The 19863-nt window shown below is 42.2% G+C and overlaps 1 protein-coding gene across 1 annotated transcript in view; it reads left to right on the forward strand.

Moving 5' to 3' along the window:
- Positions 1-19863, forward strand: part of FN1 (fibronectin 1) — a 53726-nt gene that overhangs the window by 13361 nt on the left and 20502 nt on the right. The window contains exons 11-24 of the mRNA XM_080347054.1: positions 294-422; positions 2044-2187; positions 4554-4675; positions 5869-6046; positions 6169-6345; positions 7811-7939; positions 8058-8147; positions 8709-8903; positions 10384-10656; positions 13892-14158; positions 15712-15806; positions 16164-16332; positions 16631-16717; positions 17410-17601. Coding sequence (XP_080203180.1) covers positions 294-422; positions 2044-2187; positions 4554-4675; positions 5869-6046; positions 6169-6345; positions 7811-7939; positions 8058-8147; positions 8709-8903; positions 10384-10656; positions 13892-14158; positions 15712-15806; positions 16164-16332; positions 16631-16717; positions 17410-17601 — 2247 coding nt within the window. The remainder of the gene's footprint in view (positions 1-293; positions 423-2043; positions 2188-4553; positions 4676-5868; positions 6047-6168; positions 6346-7810; positions 7940-8057; positions 8148-8708; positions 8904-10383; positions 10657-13891; positions 14159-15711; positions 15807-16163; positions 16333-16630; positions 16718-17409; positions 17602-19863) is intronic.

A 19863-nucleotide genomic window follows, 5' to 3' on the forward strand; every position in this document is an offset into this window, starting at 1 on the left:
ACCAGGCAGTTCTGTACATACAGTACTTTGGTCTGCATCCTACAGATGTGTTTTCTGCAAGTGTTGCTTATTTGTACATTGCTGATAAACAAACCCAGGAGGAGTGGTGTGTGTGCAGCACTGATCTGTGATGATCACAGATATCATGAGGGCTCCCTTCTGCGTGAACAGAGCTTGTCATGGTCAGTCTTGGTGAGCTGATCAAGAGGAGAGAATGATGTGCCAAGCAGAAGGATTTTGTCTTAATACTTAGAGCTATTGCTGACAAACTGTCTCTGCTCTTTCTCAAACAGACCAGTGCATTGTGGACGGTATCACCTATGATGTGAACCAGACCTTCCACAAGCGTCATGATGAGGGGCACATGCTGAACTGCACATGCTTTGGTCAGGGCCGGGGGAGATGGAAATGTGATCCTGTTGGTAAGTCACCAGCTGTTCCCTCTTGCCAAACACAATCTGTGGCTGTGTAGAGGCTGGTTATGGTATGGTGAAACTGGTGTGTGAATTTGGGCACAGTCTTTGCCCACTTTCTGCCCTGAATTGCACAACTGCAAAAGTAGAAGTAACACTGGATTTGGTGGAGGGTAAGTAAAACGGCATTCCTAGTTTTAAGGAGATAAGCTTGGGTTAGCAGACATGCCACAGAAGAACTCAATGATGGTGCAGTAGTAATGGATTGTGGCAATGTACCTCTTAAAATGTAGCAGGTTGTGGTAACGGGGCACATTAGCCCCAGGCAGGGTTGATTTGTCTGAATTCTGGTACCTGAGCTGTCAGCCTAGCAGGCAGGGCTCTCAGACAGGGTGCTGATTAAACAATATGCAGCTAGGCACTAATACTAGGATCAGTTTTCTTTCCTTTCTCTATCCTAAAATCTTTAGGTCTTCTCACTGAACTGAGGAAAGAGCACCAGCATATATTAACTTACCTTGGACTAAATTGATTTTTTTGGCTGCCCTTCATTCTGGCAAAGAGAGAAAGCTCAGGATGAGAACACGTGTTAATAGCACTCTAGAGGTTAGCTAAAACCATCGTGGTTCTCTGCAGGAATGAGATTTCATCTCTTCTGCCTCCCCCACTTCCCTAGTGAACCTTGATTGGAAGATAAGACCTGGCTGTTTGGTTTGCAATTACTGAATCCAAGAGAACTTCAAACTATTGCCAAAAAAATCTATTAGAAAGTACTAGTGGTTAAGTTCAGCTTTATTTACAGTAATATCTATACAGGTTTACTGGAGGAACTTGGACTGTATAGCTCCTGAAAATTACTGCTTTGAAACAAGAGGAGAGGGGATGATTTCAGCTATCTGTGAAAGTGTAATCGATTTAATTTTGTTGGCACTCTCTAAATGAGGCTCCTGTTTATCCAAGCAAGCCTAATGCTAGTTCTCACTGAAAATTTCTGTTGAGACAGAAACACAGGCACAGGTCAGACTGGAAAGTGTACTGAAGCACTGGTGCTGTGTTGTATTCACACTAGCTGTGCTGACTTCAGGATTTGGTCTGTCCTCCTTCGGTTTATACAATGATGAATCTGGAAAGACTCTGCTGAAAATTAATGGTTGACTTTGGACTTGTAAAGTATGACTGAATTCTGCTGAAGCCAGCAGGAATTATGCCATTCATTTCCTTGAGAACAGCATGGTTTAGCTTCAGATGAGAGAAGAACTTAGTTGACTGGAGCAGAATTGGGCTCCACAATAGATAGTCCAAAATAAATCCTTTCTTGAAGGAACATCCCATTGACCTCCCAGGGAAGCTTGCCAGGTGGATGGCCTGTACTTAGCAGTATCTTAAGAAATGCATCACAGCTGAATTAGTCACATAGTATCTAACTTAACACATGCATTGATATATAGAGAACCTTGATTTGAGATTCAATTTCTCTTGCCACTTTCTCTAGCTATATTTCCAAATAAACATTGTTATTGCATTTCTCCATGTAAAATCCTCTTGTGACTTGTTCTTCTGTGTTCAGCATACATTTTTTGCTATAGTTTCAGTAACATGCTGTGGTTAACTGTCTCTTTTGTGCCTTTAGATCAGTGCCAGGATTCAGAAACCCGCACCTTTTACCAAATCGGAGACTCGTGGGAGAAGTACGTCCACGGCGTCAGATACCAGTGCTATTGCTATGGTCGTGGTATTGGAGAATGGCATTGCCAGCCTCTTCAGGCCTATCCTGGTAAGAAACCCAACAGATAACTAACTCATCTGCTGAGTAAGACATGAGGAAAGCAATCTTTCTACCTGTTCAGGTTTTTGTACATTGTTCCCTTTTAAACAGAACCATTTCCCCCACCACCCTTGGTAGACACAAACAGATGTCATGATTATAAAGACAGGGCCAGACTTTTAACAGCTTTTCCTGAGGCCAGGGTTAGTTTTGAGAATCACTGTAAGTTCACACATCTTGGGTTTACATTTCCTCTTGGTATTTAGCAATATCACACTTGTGACCTTCAGTTTCATTTGCTTAAAGCTCTTACATGTGTAGTCTTTCCTTTCCTGCTTACTACAGAAGCAAAATCCTCCACAGAATGAAGCATTTTTTCTGATCAGTGCCCTGAATAACTTAAATATTTGAGCTTTCGTTTGCCCAGTTAGTTCCAGGAAATGATTATAGGGACAGGCAATACCTGTTTGTTGGCTTGTTCTGTTTCAGTTCCCTGAACAGAACATGATAAGGGGAACCTCTCTGCTTTCCTGTTTGAAGTTGCAACTGCCAGTGTATTAATCTGAATAAGATGAAATAATGAGGTTGTTTTGCCTTCCCTGTTAGGAGAAGAGTATGCTCATGTAATTGATTCCCCAATTCATCTCTGAGCATAAATGTGGAGGAATGGATGTAGCAGCTTCAGTGCTGAGTTGATTCTCTGCTTTTATATTAAGATAGGTTAAGAAGAGTTTGTCCGCTCACTAGTTGAAATACATTTATACCATAAGTGCCCTGCAAGATAAGAAAGGGAATGTGAGGCTCATTCAGAAAGAGGCTTTTAATATAGATGCCCCTGTTGTAGAAGGGGATTAGCCCCTAGAAGTCTGTTGCACCTACATACATCGTGTAAATAAGGTACCTCTTCTCTGTGACTTGCTTCACACATGTTGTATAGAAGGTCTTGGTGACAGCACCCTATTGAACCTGACCTATACTCAGCAGCGTTGTTAATGAACTGGCTGCATTTCTGTCCATGGCCATCCAGTTAGTGAGCCAGAGACAAGGCAGGACACTTTGCAGACAGAACTACAGACTTGCCTTTCTTTGGGGCCGCAAACTGTGGAGGGCAAGAACAGGAAGCAGGCTGCCTTAGGACTTTTTTTTCCTGAGTTTTTTTAATGGGGCTTGCTTGAGCCCCAGTGACTCCTGTCAGACTGCTTAAACAAGCATCTTCCTGAGCTATGTGAAATATGCATGCCTCCAGACTGGAGACCAGGGCTTTGGGCTTCTGTAGACACAAGAGTGACTGAAAATGTGCAAATAAACCAAATCTAATGTTTCTGAATGTAGGTTTGGGGTTAGGTGAGCTTTGAAATTTCCTGCATGTGGGCACAGGTTTGTTTGCCTAGAAGTCCCATTAAATATGGAGCAGATATGTGTCAGACAGTTGTCCAAATAAATTATAATTAGAAATGTTGGGAGTAGGAGGAGGGTGAAGGTAATTTAATGGCTAAAATGCAACACTTTCCTGCAAATTCCAGCTTCTCTTTGGGATTTTCTGAGAACTAACCTGAGGACAGTGCTGCTGAGTGTTCAGTGAAACCTTCCAAGCAAGGCTGAGAGAGATTGAAAGGAGAACCATGGGATCATGAAAGCTTTCCTTTTCTATTAGAGAGCTTTGTGGAGAAAATATGCCTGAGCCTGATCTAGCTAGATGTAATCAGTGGTCTCAAAAGTTAGAGCATGGCTGACCTTGTATTTCCATGAGTTTATGGGTCTGATTTGTCTCAAGAGTTCCACTAGCCGTTCTGGTGTGGTCTGTGTGCAGAAGGCTTGTCTCACTGCCTGTGGAGTGCTCCACAGAGTCATGAAAATTCAGTGTTTCAAATTGATTGATGAAGAAATGTAGTATAATAGTGAAAGATTAGTGTCTCTTTGCAGGGCATATTCAATGTCAAATCAGGAATTTGCCCTCACCATGCCACAAGATCAGACCTGAACTGGGCAGATACTTCTCATCTGTTTCCCTGCTCCCAGTGCAGAAGACAGTAATTGACAAAAGTAATTAGTTGCTGAGAAGTTCCTTCTGTTTGAACAATAAGACTTTGCTTTGCAGACTTTTTCTATACTAGACCACTCTGGTGTTCTATTTCATTGAGAACTCATGGGAAATTAACCCAAACAGCACATTAACTCCCTGACAGAATATATTTTAATTCATCACTTCTTTAAATAGCGATGAAGCATTAAGGATAGAAAGACGATATAACTTATTTCCCATGTATAGAAATAGTATGTGAGCCACACAACTTCCTTGCTTTTTGACTCCACAATGAAGGCAGAAGAAAGCATCACTAGTGTGTTAAAAATGGCAATTCTTTTTTTTTTTTCAGGGTCAACGGGGCCTGTTCAGGTGATCATCACAGAGAGTACAAATCAACCAAACTCACATCCCATCCAGTGGAACGCTCCTGAACGATCTCACATCACCAAGTATATCTTGCGCTGGAGACCGGTGAGTGCCACATTCTTCATCGTTCATTCATCAAAATTAGCTTGCTTCTTTTTTTTTTTTCTGGTGTCTGAAAGAAGCAGCTGACACAATTTCAGCAAACTTTAGTTGCTAATTCACTGTCCTTGTCCTGTTGATGTCAACAGTTACTCTGAGGATCAAAGACAGCCAGTGCTGTATAAACACTTGATGTTTTTCTGCCCAAACTTTACTGGTCACTGTGTTCATGAAGTACCTTATTAACCAAAGCACAAGCACAGTAAGCAGACGAGTTTGTAACCTTCTGCACTTTAACTAATGTCAATCCTTGTAGAAGCTTCTTTATCCTAAGAAACTTTGTCTTAGTACCATGTGCATATCCAAAGACAACTGGGATAGATTTTATCCTGTTAATGAGGAGGTGAAAACGAGTAGGATATGAAGATATAAACAGCTAGCATAGGATTAAATAAACAGTCGTCTCCCATCTTCTGTAAAGTCTAAACCAAAGCTGGTTAACCACTGCTCACTCATGTTTGAGGAATGGTCGGTTTTAACCAACCTAGATGAGTTGTCACAGTTCCTCTGAGTACAGCTTCACAAAAGACCAGTTAGTGATTAAGACCATCAGTACCTCCATGCTGCCTGTTATTAAGAGAACAATAAAGGCCCTGATCCAAAACCTTTAAAGGCGCTGAAGTCGTCTTACTGACTTCAGTGTATCTTGGATCAAGGCCTGAATGAAATGGGCTTTAAAGCACTGGAGTACAAATCTCAGAGGATGGAGCATTATTTTGGAGGTTCCCATAGAGTTCAAATGCAGGGTAGGAGGGAAGAACTTTTCTATATATTGTTTTCAGATGATGGCTTAGTGTTATTGTGAAGAGCCTTCAAATATGCATTTTTCAGCCATTCTTGCCTTCACAGATTTTTGATGAAGGAATGAGTTTAGTGTATATATTACAAATAATGCTCCTTTTAAAAGAAAAAGTTCAAAGCTAGATTTTCAGTTAATCCCAGCAAAACTTAATCACCCAAAAATGTCATTAGCCCTGCTTCCTGGCATACCTTTCTTATCTCCTATGACTTGACTCTGTGCATTAGCCATTTGAGTCACACCTGTGTCTGAATATCAGAGTGCTTGGTAACTGTGTAGCAGGTCAGGTCTCTAGATATCTAGGGAGTCTCTCACTCTTTGGGTGTCCTTGTTCTTGCAGAAAAACTCTGGAAGGCAGTGGAAAGAAGCCACCATCCCTGGCTACCAGAACTCCTACACCATATCAGGCCTGAAGCCTGGTGTGGTATATGAAGGACAGCTCATCAGTGTTCAGCGATATGGACACAAAGAAGTCACCCGCTTTGATTTTACCACAACCAGCACCACAGCAGTGACAAGTAAGTTGAACAGCAGCACAGCCAGAAAAACCCGATCTCTTGCACCTGATTCTTTGTTTTGTGTATCCCAGTTAACACAGAAGTAGCGATGGTTATTTAAACCTCTTTCTTCTCTCTTGTAGGCAACACTGTTTCAGGAGAGACAACTCTTCTTCCTCCCGTGGTTGCTACTTCAGAGTCAGTTACTGAAATCACAGCCAACAGTTTTGTTGTCTCCTGGGTTTCTGCTTCTGACACAGTTTCTGGATTCCGTGTTGAGTATGAGCTGAGCGAGGAGGGTGATGAGCCGCAGTATCTTGGTGAGACAATATTTGAGTCTACTAGACCAAAGCATTGCTGACACTACATCACTGTTTTCTGTGTCAATCGGTATAACTAACGTAAATAGGGAGGATCTTACAGTCTTTCATTTTGATTCAATTAGTATATGAGAGTGGCAGAACTAGCTCAGGTTAAAAGCTCAGTTAGCTCATTGTCCTTTTTCCATCAGTGGCTGTAAGTTCACATCCAAGGAAGAATATTAATTTGTCCAGTCTTCTTTTCCTTTTGAAATCATGTAAATTCACTATCTTCCACAGCATTCTGCAGTGAGCAGCAGTGCAGATGAGAAGACAACCAAATCTGGTTTTTGAACCTGCCATCTGGCTAACTTCCTTTGCTATACCTTTGTCCTTCCATCAGAATAGGCAGAGAGAAGTCTTTCCCAAATGCCACCTCTTGGCTATTTGTCATCTCATGGATGTCTGTTCCAGTCTGCTCTGTCAGTTCTTTTGTTTAGATCAGATCTTGTTCATCTTTGATAGTGAGACAACTTGGCTGAGCCAGGAAGCTGGTTAAGGGCACTGGACTCAGACCTAGGAATTGAACATACATCTCCAACATCTACCGTAGAACCTCTGTCACCACACGTAATTTCAGCTTAACTTCTTTTTCCTAACTTCCTGTATTAACAATGGCAATACCAATACTTCACAAGGATTTGAGCTTGTGATAGCTATTAAGACATGAATGCAATAGAAGAACAACATTAGAAAAAGAACAGTAATCCCCTGACTTAATACTTCTCCCTGGACTGTTGCTCGCCTGGACTCACAGGCTTGTAGTTATGAGCAGAAGTGGCTTTGATTGGGACTGCCAGCACTGTCACCACCTTTCTTGTCTGCATGCTGGCTGCCCAGACAGCTGAGCTGTGTTGTGAAGCAGCTCCTGAGCTCACCTGTCTACAGACAGAGGTTTACAGACAAACTGAAAAGCAGTTCCCAGTTCCTGTTAAGATGCTTGGCTTCTGTCTGGCCAGTAAGAGGCTGCTTCTTGGGAAATTTCCTACATCTGGCACGTAGGTGGACATCTGGGGGAAGGGAGCAGGGAGAGAGGTTCAGCAGCCTTCATAATATCATTCTTCTCCACTCATGAGTCAGTTTTTCCATATAAGCTATCCATGTGAAAAATTTTCCATATATTTCTGTATTGCAAATACAACAGGGTATGAAATGAGTACTCAGCTGAGATGGCTAAATGCCAGCAGTGTGCAGGGGGCTGCTGCTCCCGTTGACTTGCTGTCCTTGCTGAGTGTGGAGACCTGTCCCAGCTCTCCACACAACTCGTCTGATGTGGACTAAAGACACAGTGCAGAACTACTGCTGTTTAATTACAGGAAGACTGTGATTCAGCCAAGATTAGAACAGAGGTCTCAATTATTTCATTTGGAGAGAAAGCAAGAAGGTATAATTACTAAGGCAATTTTTTCTTTCCTGTTTTCCTTAGATCTTCCAAGCACAGCAACTTCAGTCAACATCCCTGATTTGCTTCCTGGTCGCAAGTATATTGTTAATGTCTACCAGATCTCTGAAGAAGGAGAGCAGAATCTGATTCTGTCTACTTCACAGACTACAGGTATGTGTGAATGGGTGTTGCTGCACTTTGAAAGCTGTTTTTATTGTTTGCTCGATATTTTTTTCTTACCCTCTTATCCTCATGCTTGCTGTCTTCCTCTGTTTATTCCCTTAAACAGCTCCTGATGCACCTCCTGCTCACAGTGTGGAAAGTGTAGATGACACGTCAATTGTCATTAGCTGGAGCAGGCCACAGGCTCCGATCACAGGTTTGTCTCATTGGAATGCACCTATTTTGCACTATTAGTAGAATCTGAGATCTAGATAAAAAAAAAAACCCAAACAAATTAGGTATAACTCTGAGACAGAGGGCTAGTGTGTAATTCTGCTCAGTCCAAGAGGCCAGCTGGAAAGCACATGGGCAGTTTAGCATTTGCTTGGTTTCACTGTCTGAACCAGCCAGTTCAGGAGGCTGGATGCAAAACAATTCCTTCTGGATTTGTGTTAAATAAAAACAAGCCCCATGATCTTATCTTTGTATCTGTCATGCAGACCATCCTATAACAAGTGTGAGAACTGTACAGACCCTAAATCCACATGTCAAAACTCAGAAATATTCTGATTCAGGTCAGATTATGCTTTGAAAGGCATTGTGAGTGTGCGATCTTTAGATGGGATGTGAGCCCAGGCAAGCCACATGTCCCACTGAATTTAAGGACTATTTTTATGAAACCTCAGTGGGGAGATCAATTTAATTCTCATTTCTAGCATTCCTTGTGCTGGCTTACTGCTTGTGGCTAAGGGCTATATTTATCTCTCTCCTGCTTCAGGCTACAGGATTATCTACACACCCTCTGTGGAAGGCAGCAGCACAGAGCTCAACCTGCCTGACACTGCTACCTCTGTAACACTCAGTGACTTGATGCCAGGTGTTCAGTATAACATCAGCATCTACGCAGTGGAAGAAAATCAGGAGAGTACTCCTGTCTTCATCCAACAGGAAACAACTGGTGTCCCACGCACAGGTAATGGTTCTGGATATCAGTCACTGAATTTTCTGTTAGTACATAGAGCCAAATGACAATGCAGGCTCACATTGCTCTAGCTAAACTAATCCTTAAATGGACTCAATTCTGGATTTTTGCTGCTGTTGTTGTGGTTTTTAATTGTACATGTCACAGTAAAGCCATACTCACTTATTAATTGGCACAGTCAAGCTGCCACTCTGCATGAAGAGGGTTGTAATTAGATGAGGTTCTTAGGGATGTAGCTTAGTGCCAGAGTTAGGTTATGGTTGGACTCTATGATCTTGAGGTTCTCTTCCAACAAAAAATTATTCTATGATTCCATGATAATTCCTAGGAATCAGACTGCAGGCAGGTTAAAAGGTTAGTCTCGCACTGTGTCTATGGATCAGAGTTTCCTAAGTTGTCTTAAGGGGATTCTGCTAAGAGATCTTCTTAAGAGCCTGGTAAATCATTTTGCCTCAGTACTTGGCCTGCAGATGCTTAAGATTATGTACTCAGACATCACAACACAAATCCAAATCATTCACCTGGTTCTCCCTCTCCCTTTCAGACCAAACCATTATTTTTCATTGCAGTCAGTACAGATGGGTGATTGCTCAGCATTGACTGGTGTGCCAAAATAACACCATACGATCTGAACTTGAGACACCCACAATTTAAAAAACTGCTGGTTTCAGGGTTCTTTAAGTATCCAGTTGAGCTGAATAGCCAAACCAAAAGAAAGGATAGTGAAAGAATCGGGGTCTGATGTGGTAGCAGTGGAATTTGATGGTCCTGCAAGTTGCAAGCACATGTTTGCAAATGGGAATTTACCAGGAATGAACTCAGCTCAATGATTTTATGGTTTGGCATTTGTATCTTCCAAAAATGTGCATTGGTTAAACTTAGGGCAATATCGGTCCTAATCTGAGGAAACTTAATTTGAACGTAGGAATTCAAGAGTGCAGTACTGTGGACCAGCACAGAGAGAACTGGATTTTGTCCTTGACTATAGTAAGGCCAGATCAGCCCATGTACTTGTTTAATTATAAAAGATGGATTTCAAGTTAATTATAGACATTCAGAACATGCCATGGGTTTTGAAAACCCTCTCTATTAATTTTAAAAGGATGTCCTTGTTTCCAGCCCCTGGAGTATTTTTTTTCCCCAAGCTTTTGGTTCTGCAAATACTTGAAGTTCTATAGCAAATTACATATGGTCTTTCAGCTCTCTTTCTGTCACAGCAAGATACCCTCTATGACTGAAGTCATAAACTACTTAAAATTATGTAGTGACATTGAATTGTAGTCTGCTCGAATATTGTCTGGGAATGCGTATATACATGTTTACAGTAAGGTTACCATGACATTTTTAGTTTGGTAAATATTCTTGGGCTATCCATTTTTGAGTCAAAATTCACTTTTTTTTTTCCATGTACAGCTGCTTCTGCTGGTTGCTAAGGACTCCCTCTAACACTGTTCTGTCGCTCTGCTTTCAGATGAAGTTCCTTCACCCAGAGATCTGCAGTTTGTGGAGGTTTCTGATATCAAGATCACTATCATGTGGACCCCACCACAGAGCCAAGTGTCTGGCTATCGAGTGGAAGTGATCCCTGTCAATCGCCCTGGCCAGCATGGCCAGAGACTGCCTGTCACCAGGAGCTCTTTCGCTGAAGTAGTTGACCTGATCCCAGGAACAACCTATCTCTTCAAGATCTTTGCCCTGAGCCATGGCAGGGAGAGCAAACCTTTGACTGGAGAGCAAACCACCAGTAAGTGTCTTTCCTTCATGTTTTTTTCAACCTTTTGAAGTGCACATTCCTGTGTCACTTAGAGAAATACATAAACCAAGCACTAGATGTGCAACAGTTATAGCCCAGGAGGTATCCCATAGCTAGGATGACACAGCTGGGAATTCATTCACTCAAACAATGATCTCTTCAGCAGAGTTCTCCTCCTCCAGGGCTTTCCAATGGGAGTTTAATTCTCATGGCACTTTAAAACAATTTCATATGGCTGGAATTCAACTTTTTTATTACTGACTGAGAACTGATGGGCCCTGCAGTTCTTTTACAGCACAGATCGCAGTCCATGGTTGTTTTTTGGGTTGTTTTTTGGGTCTTTTTTGAGGATACCTTAGGGCAGATTTCAGCATGACTTGGGATCCTGGCTGAGATTACTCTGAAAATCTCTTATCTCCTTTCTGACAGCTACATGTCTATTTGGCTCCACTGTCAGCAGCAGGAGTTCTGCATGTGCATGTAAGGACAGGCTTTGCTGTCAAAAGGACTGGTCGCATTTCAGCTTTGCTAGGTTAGGCCTGGTTTTCCACAGGTTGTCTCACCACCCCAGAAATTTCACTGTCATCCCAGAGAAAACTGAGAAACTGGTTTGCAGCGACCTAAATGGACTGTTGACAAAAGGCCATGGGAAGCATGAAGTTTTTAGAAACGGTCATGCCGGATCTCTCAGAACCTGATTGTTAATGATTTAGTGGCAGTGCAACATATCACCAGTGTGAGGCAAGATAAGTGAAGTACGTGGTCTGTTAGGCATTGCTTTTTGCTTTGCAGAAGTGCAGAGAAGAGAGGAGCAGTGTCTGGGCAAGGTGTAGGCTTTCAGATGGAAGAGGAGAAGTTTAGCATGAGTTTGAGTGGTTATCTCCATTTTTTTATCCAAGAGAAGCAGATCAGACAACTGGGCAATAGAAGTGTGACTTCATGTTTGTGGTGTTATTTGACTGGGTCACATTATTCAAAGGACCAAAATTCAGCTATGCACTTCTTCTGCTGTTCTGATACTTTTCAGTAAATGAGAATGACTTTTGAGAATCCAGCCCAGCTCTTATAAAGATGAGCAGGAAGGGAAGAAAAGGAAATGGAATAATCTGAATATAGCCATGCTGTTTGAGAAATACTCTTTACTCAGATCCATAAAGTTAGGAATTGTGGATAGTGCCTCTTCCTCTTACTGTTTCCTTTGACTATGCAGGGAGAATGGGATCCTTATGTTTGCCCTTGACGTAGGTATCTGATTTGAGTGTAACATAGATGATGTGAACACCCTCCCTCCTCTTTCAAGTGAGGCTTTCAAAAGCAAGGATGCGACCTGGGAGTCTGAACTCTCTTGGAAGCATGTTAGAACAAGAAGAGCTCAGTTCCCACTTGGATCTGTAAGTTCTTGTGGTTGTTTTTGGGAGCCTTGGCTAGGTGTAGAGCCCCTCTGAAAGACTGCACGCAGCGGTGTACATCGGAGCACAGGCATTTGATTCAGATAGCACAGGGCTAGTTACAAATGTCTGGTATCATTTTCCATAGGCGGTGATCATCCGCTTAACTGCTTTGCCTAAACCACATTTCAGAAAGTATTCACATAAATCGCATCCTGTAATCGAAAGTCCTGGGAAACAGAAATCATTCAGAGTTCCCAAGGAAAACCCTGCAGCAAAAGTCTCTTCCCACGGTGTAAATGTGATTCTCTTTTTGGCCTTCCGTTAAAAAGCAGTCTACAAATAAACCCTGAGTGTGTGTGTGGCTTTTTAATCTCCCCCTTTTCCCTTTACTATGGGGAAAGGAAGTGATAAAAGCCTAATAGAGCTGGCAAATTAAATTGTGTAGAAAGGAACTGACTGTAGGCTACAAATTGGAGGAAGAGAAAAATCTGTGTCAGGTGAGACAGTACAGATCTAAGTACCATGAAGAGATAAAGCTGACTCTCAGCCTCGTGGGTTAGAGATGGGCCTAAGGAGGGTCACACTCATCCTTTGTATTTTAGAACTCTCTTCCCCCATCTTTGCAAGTGGTGGAAGAAGGAAGTCTTCACTTCTTTCTCCCGCTCTCCTCAAAAAGGGAAAAAAAACTGGGGAGAAAACAAAGGACAAAATCTGCTTCCCACTGAATCACTGGGAGAGTGATGAAAACATTAATTTTTATCACAAAAATATTACTTAGCCAGGGGGAGAAAAAAGTATTTTCCATCGAAAAAGAGTATTGATGGAACCTCTCCTCACTGCTCTTAATTTCAACATATGATTGGGACCCAGAAAAGGTGGGGAAACTTGCCATGTAGATGCTATAAACCCTTTGCTATAACCAGTGCTACCCTGCCTGCTGTCGGGACAAATTGCTTAAGGGTCTTTTTCCCTCTGAGCCTCATCTTGTCTCAGCCAAAGGCGGTGACATCTCCACTGTTCACCAGACTCCTCTGTAGGGCTGAAGAAGCTGAATTGCTTCAGCCTCTTATTTGTGTGATTTTCTGGGTTATCAGTTTCAGCAGCTTCCCAGGGGCAGTGATAAAAAGGGGAGGAAGCCTGATAAGAGCTGTTGCATGAGTCCTGTGGGAGAGATGAGCATGCTTAGAATTGTTGTATAGACAGTTCCACTGCCTGATTATTTTTAAGTAGATCTAGGAACTGGTTTTCTGCTGAAAGTCGCTGACTGTTACTTATTTTTGCATTAAAATGACAAAGTGGGGTTGTTTTGTTTTGGGAAGGGATTTTGAGAGGGCAGGGAGTAGGACTGGCCAAAGGTTTGAAAGAATAAATCTTTTTAATGAAAAAGGGCTGAAGTTAGATTTCTGTGCTTATGCTGACAAGTCTAAACTAAGCTGATTTTTAAAAAATGCTCAGCATTCATGAGAAACTATTGAAATTCCCAAGTGCGGTTGGGTTCATCTGTCTCGCCTCAGCCGATAGCCTGACCTCCCATGGGATGGGCACATATGGCAGCAACCCAAATCGGCACAGCCCAGAATACACAGGTCTGCCTGGCCCAGCATATTACCGATGGCACTGAGGCATGGATATAGTTATTTCACTCCTATTTCCAGCTTTCTCATGGTCCCCACCTTCTTTCTTCCCTATCATTGCACTCGTGCCCTAAGTGAGAAGTACAGGCTCAACAACCTCATTATACATCCATGTTTTTTGCATGCTAATGGACGTGCTTTGGAAATAGGGATGAAGTAGAGATTCAGCTGGAAAACTGATGTTATGTTCTTCCTCCCCAGAGCTTGATGCCCCCACCAACCTGAGGTTTCTCAATACCACGGAGCATTCAGTGTTAGTGTTGTGGACGCGGCCCCGTGCTGTGATCACAGGGTACCGGCTGACTGCAGGTCCCACAAGAGGAGGTCAGCCGAGAACCTACAATATAGGACCTTCTGCCACCAAGCACCTTCTCAGGAACTTGCAGTCTGGCACTGAGTATACTGTGTACCTCGTGGCAGTTAAAGATGACTTGCAAAGCGCCAGAGAGACTGGAGTCTTCACAACTTGTAAGTATAATAGGCACATATTCCTCTTCCCTAACACCCTGGCCTTTGTTCAAAACTTGTGCTGAAAGTGGCTATTGTGAATTAGTTTACAGAAGCAGCCTTTTGAAGTAGCATTCCAGCAGAACCACTTGGGAAATATTCCTTGTTCTTCTTTCTGAAGTATTTGGCAGGAAAAAGAGTGATTTGCATCAAAAAGCTTTTAGTAAAATATATTTCTGCTTTTTGGTGATTAAAAACAAAAGGGAAAACTTACTACTGGTATCTCAGTTTTTGTTTAACTGAATGAAAAATAAATTTAGTTTTACTTGATCATTTCAGTTGTTTGGTTTTGGCATGACAAATGAAGGAAATCAAACAGCTCCCTTAAAATGGGCAATGTCTGTCATTTGTATAAAGCTGAAGGCAGTCGTATCTCAAGCCCAACCATACCATCTAAGGCAGCTCAACTGTGGTTATAGAAACTGACACAAACATGGCATTCTATCCTTTTTTTTATTTTATTTTTTTTTTAAATTTCAGTCATCTGTACTTTAGCTGCTGGCTTGGAAGAAATATTAAGCAAATTTTGGAAGGAAAGGGAGTTCTGTAAGAACCCACACATACTTCTGGAAAGAACAAATAGATTCACTGTTTAAGTAATGGTGAAGCAGTCATATAAAGTAATGAAACTCAAAGCCATCCAAGCCCAGAACCACATCCTCTTTTCAAAAGAGAATGTGGTTTCTTTTAGAACCATGTGAAATGAAAATAAATGTTCGAACTTTTAATCAGAGTAACACTGTTGACCTTGGCAAGGTGCGTTTTGCTGACAGACTGCCTTATCTATAAATATTTATCAGCTAGGATATGACTGGTTATCTGAGATGAATATTGCCTTCAAATTCTCTCTTATCTGAATGAAACCAGTCCAGTTGAAGACTATAGATTAATAAAGCAAGTCTCTTCATTAATAACAAGGTCAACTCAGATTAAACTCAGTGGAGTTATTTGGACTGATTCTGGGGTACACAAAGGCTTTAGCTTTTGTGTGGTGCTCCTGACAGATATCAATGAGGTCACAGATTCCTCAGACTGATTTTGAGTTCTGCTGGCTTTAAGGGAGCTGAAGATGTTGGTGAGGGATGAGATGTCTCAGCTGGGACAGCTGGATGACAGACAAGGGAGTGGTGTTCTGCTGACTGAATGGTATATGATGGGTGAAGGAAAACAAGCTGCTTTTTGAGGAACGCTTTAGGTATCGTGCCAAAACCAATATTCCCCAGATTCTTGGGGTTGGATGCATAGAGGACTCACATGGCCTAGTTCAGTATTTACACTTTCCTTAGGAACTACAGAAACACTGGCTATGAGTAGATCACTTGCATATTGTGTCTATCAAGCCCACCAGCAGACAGAAGTGATCTGTCAGATTCCTCTCAGATCACTAGATTTTCAAAAGTAATATAGTTCAGTGCTCATTACATACCTTTTGCTATTTGGGCTGCTAGAAGTCAGGTTTTCTAACTGCTGCCATCACAGTAGCTAGACTTCAACTCTGCCAATTCATTTCACAGATCAGCCTGTTGGCTCCGTTCCTCCTTTTAACACAGAAGTGACTGAGACTTCTATTGTCATCACCTGGACACCTGCCCCAAGGATTGGTTTCAAGGTAGGAGAAACTGAAGTCCCATGTTGTTTTTTTTTCTTGCTTCATTGCAATAGGGAGGGCAGATTAAAGCTGGTTACTATGGACTGCAATGAAAGTAGTAGAACAAAGGCAAGAGGTGCAAGAGGCTCAGTGCTTACAGAGGGTGGGTCAAGGTCACAGAGGTCAGTGCAAGCATGTCCTCTGGGCTTCAGATCAAGTTCATCAGTGGGACAACTAAAATACAAGTTACAGGATTAACAGCTGGCACGAATCATACAGGCCTGTGATACTTATGTCGGATGACAAGTCTGGATGCAGATAGTTACCTGGGATAGGAGTATTTGAGACTGAAAAGCAAATTTTGCTGCTTCTCTGCAGCTGGGTGTGCGCCCAAGCCAAGGTGGAGAGGCTCCCCGGGAGGTCATCTCTGATTCAGGCAGCATCGTGATATCTGGCCTGACCCCAGGAGTGGAGTACACCTACACCCTCACAGTCCTGACAGACGGCCAGGAGAGAGAGACTCCGATCATCAGGAGAGTGACTACACGTATGACACACTTGCTTTTCTACAACTATTCCTTCTTCCACTTGCTTCCGCTGTGCTCCCCAGATGAAAGGCTGTCTCCTGGGAGTCAGTTCTAGTCCTGTCATGATCTGGAAGGTGTTTTTCTTTTTGATGCAGAGCTGACAGTAGCACTAACTCTTGCAATGCAGGATCACGATTTCAGGAGAATATTTTTTAGCCCATTCTGAAGGGTGAGGGTACAGTCTGGGGCAGAGGGATGCAGAGGGGGCTAGTATGACTCTTGGTGCCATAAATAATCTATTTGTCTGAACGCTTGCAGCTTTGTCTCCACCAACCAACCTGCGCCTGGAGCCCAATCCTGACACTGGGGTCCTGGTAGTCTCTTGGGATAGAAGCACAACTCCAGGTAACTGTGAACTCGCACTATGCTTAAACATGCTGTTGTATCAGAACGCTAACATTTGTTTTGCAGTGCCTTGCACTTCATTAAGGAGACTTTGACAGGAAGCTTGCTGTTGAGTCATTTAAAGAAAAAAGTATATATTTTTAGATATATGCAAGGATATAATTCACAGTGAAGTATAGGTTGTCATAGGACTCTTCATGGTTTACATTCCATGTAAAATGCTAATTTAGAGTATGAATATGCTTAAATATTTCAGCTGGTTTAGGGATTTGAAGGATTTCTTCAAATATCCTCAGTGGTTTAAAAATAGTCCAAGGGAAGGAAAGCAAGATGGACCAAAATGATTTCTGGCAGTGAAGAATGAGTTCATGTCTTGAGAGTAAGCATGGAAATTCTGAAAGTGTTTGATATGAATTCTTCTCCAACAATAGCTGATGGGAGCTATATAACTGACTTCTGTAAAATAAGGATTGAAAGCTTTTGAAAACCCCACTCTCAGTCACTAGATACATCTTTTCTTATGATGTCATGAGATTTTCAGTTTGATAAAGTCTCAAAGGGAACTGAAATTACACTGTGACGGAGGCATGGCTGCCTCGTGGAAAGCTCAGCCTCTTGCCTGTGGGGCTCAGGGTGGCAAAATCACTCATAAAATGTAATGTGATTGCTTCAGTTGTCTGTCTGTATTTCAGGCATCAGTGGGTACCGAGTGACCACTGCTCCCACCAATGGGCAGCAGGGCTCTACCTTGGAGGAAGTAGTAGGTGCAGATCAGACCACCTGCACCTTTGAAAACCTAAACCCTGGTGTGGAGTACAACGTCAGCGTTTACTCAGTGAAGGACAAGCAGGAGAGCGTCCCCATCTCTGAAACCATCACACAAGGTAATGAAAGGATGAGCAGCACTTTTAGCTGCTTGAAGTCAAATTGCTGAGACTGAGAGCTCTACATCGCACAGCATCCATTAGTTTGGTGGCAGAGGGCTTAGACTTGATATTTATTCTCAAGAAGCAGAATAGCCATGTGCCAGCATATGACAGAGCAGCACTTAAACCCATGTACTTCTCTGCATGGACAGCCTATGTTGTCTGTCAATGGGGTGGTGGGGTAAAGAGATGCATCTGTTGTATCAGTACACTGAGCTGAAGGGTGACAGGGATCTAACTTGGCCCTGTGGTGCCTCAGCAGCTGGAGTACAGCTAGTGAGAGTAGGAAGTAGGCGAAGAGAAGTATGAGAGGAAAGCGAGCACAGGAGAAATTTTGGCAGCAATAATGGCAGAAGATCGCTTCAGCACAACAGAGAGGAAAGCCATGATGGCAAGGTCCATCACTGTGGCACTTCTGGGACACAAAATGGTGTGCACCACCTCACACTACATGCGGTGATGAGTGCAGAAACTACCTTTGTAGCCACAATAGCAAAATGAATATGCGTCTTCCCAAATGGTTTCATTTCGTTTTGCTTTGTGAGGGTTTTGTTTGTTTGTTTTTGTTTCTGCTCAGCCCTGAAATGATGCCAGCTACTGTGTTTGCTTGCTCTTATAACACTGCTTTAAAATTTCCATGCTTCACTGAAGTGCTGTATGCTCCCTGGGGTGAACTAATACTGTGATACTGCATAATTACAGCAGTAATAGCTTTAGTCCTTTACCATCTTCTGGTGGGGAAAAGCTAAGAATGTATGTCTCTGGCTTTTAGCACTCTTTAAAGGTGATATGGTACATGCATTCCATGTGGATAAACAATGATTTTACAGAAAACTGGCATTTTTTGCATGTCTTCTGTAAAATAAGTCTTTTCCTAGAAAGACATTAAAATAGAACATAAAAGACTGGCTTTAATAACAGTGGTTGTGATGTTACTGTCCCATAATTCGTTTACAAGCTAACTTGTAATGATCCAACAGAATGGATACAGAGTCCTGCATCTTTGACTCACCTACTGGTGTCTGATCCTGAGGGAGGAAGAGCAGCTCCCACTGATTTTGGGATCAGCCCCCTAAAGTGAGATAGCCAAATCTTCTGGCTTAAATCAATACCAATCTAATGACTTGAGCAGCTGAGGGTTTGGCCATTGTCAGTTAAAGATGCATCTAACATTCCCCACCCCTTGCCCAATTCTGTGGTCCTAACATACAGGAAAAGAAAACTTTGCTATGGGAATAATGTCCATAGGGAAAACAGCCACAGCTGTGCTTGTTTGCCACACAGGAACTTAGACAATATCTAGAAGATCTTTATTTAGTGGCTTAGTTCTGAAATTTTTGAACTATTTAGCCAACAAATCAAGTCAGTTTCTTGGCCACAACATGTGCTGGGCATAACCTCTGAAAATGGAGATATTGTTGCTCTTACAGAATACTTATCATCTAAAGGTCATTTTTAACCATTTGCCATCTTTCCCAGAAAGTATTTTGTTACTCACTGTTCCGTATTGTCTGTTTGTAGCACATATCTTGCAGCAGTTAGTGGTAAGTAGAACTTGAGGAATTCTGGGCCAGATCCTCAAGCCATTACAGGGATTTGAGACTTTTCCAAGTCCAGTGTAAATAGTTCAGAGAGTGGATGATCTACCCTGAAGCTTTGTGATGGTTCTCACCAGCTAAAGGTGCAGGCTGATTTAGCCCCTTTGAATGGGTTGATATTTTTTATGATCCCAAGTAAGTAAGTTGGACTTGCCATTTGAACAAGACAAAAATTCTAGAAGGTCAAATCAACTAATATTTCAGAGAAGTAGTTTTATTTATATGTTAATAGACTTTGATCTCTTGTTTTCTAGCTAAAAAAAAAAAAAAGTGGTATGTTTTTTTTCTTTCTGTTCTCATTGGAAAATGATGGGTCTTTGTGGCTCATCATTGCTCAAAGAAAATTTGTTGCAAGTTAAGTTCCTCTTGTTGGCCTTCTTGAAAATTTTAAGTCTGAAGTGGATGGGCATTGTCACATGGGACCAAGGTTTCAGCTTCTGGCTGCCCAGGGGGGCAGCTGGAGACTGCATTACAGAGTACCATATAAAAAGCAAAAAAAACCAAACCAACCAAAGAAACCTCCGACAAAAAAACAAACCACCAAAAAACCTCCTTTTCCCCCAAACCCCAAGAGAAATTCTGCATATCACCACAATTGCTGCTGAAGTTCTGTCAATATTAA

Source organism: Nesoenas mayeri, assembly GCF_963082525.1.
Source record: "Nesoenas mayeri genome assembly, chromosome: 6".
Lineage (NCBI taxonomy): Eukaryota > Metazoa > Chordata > Aves > Columbiformes > Columbidae > Nesoenas > Nesoenas mayeri.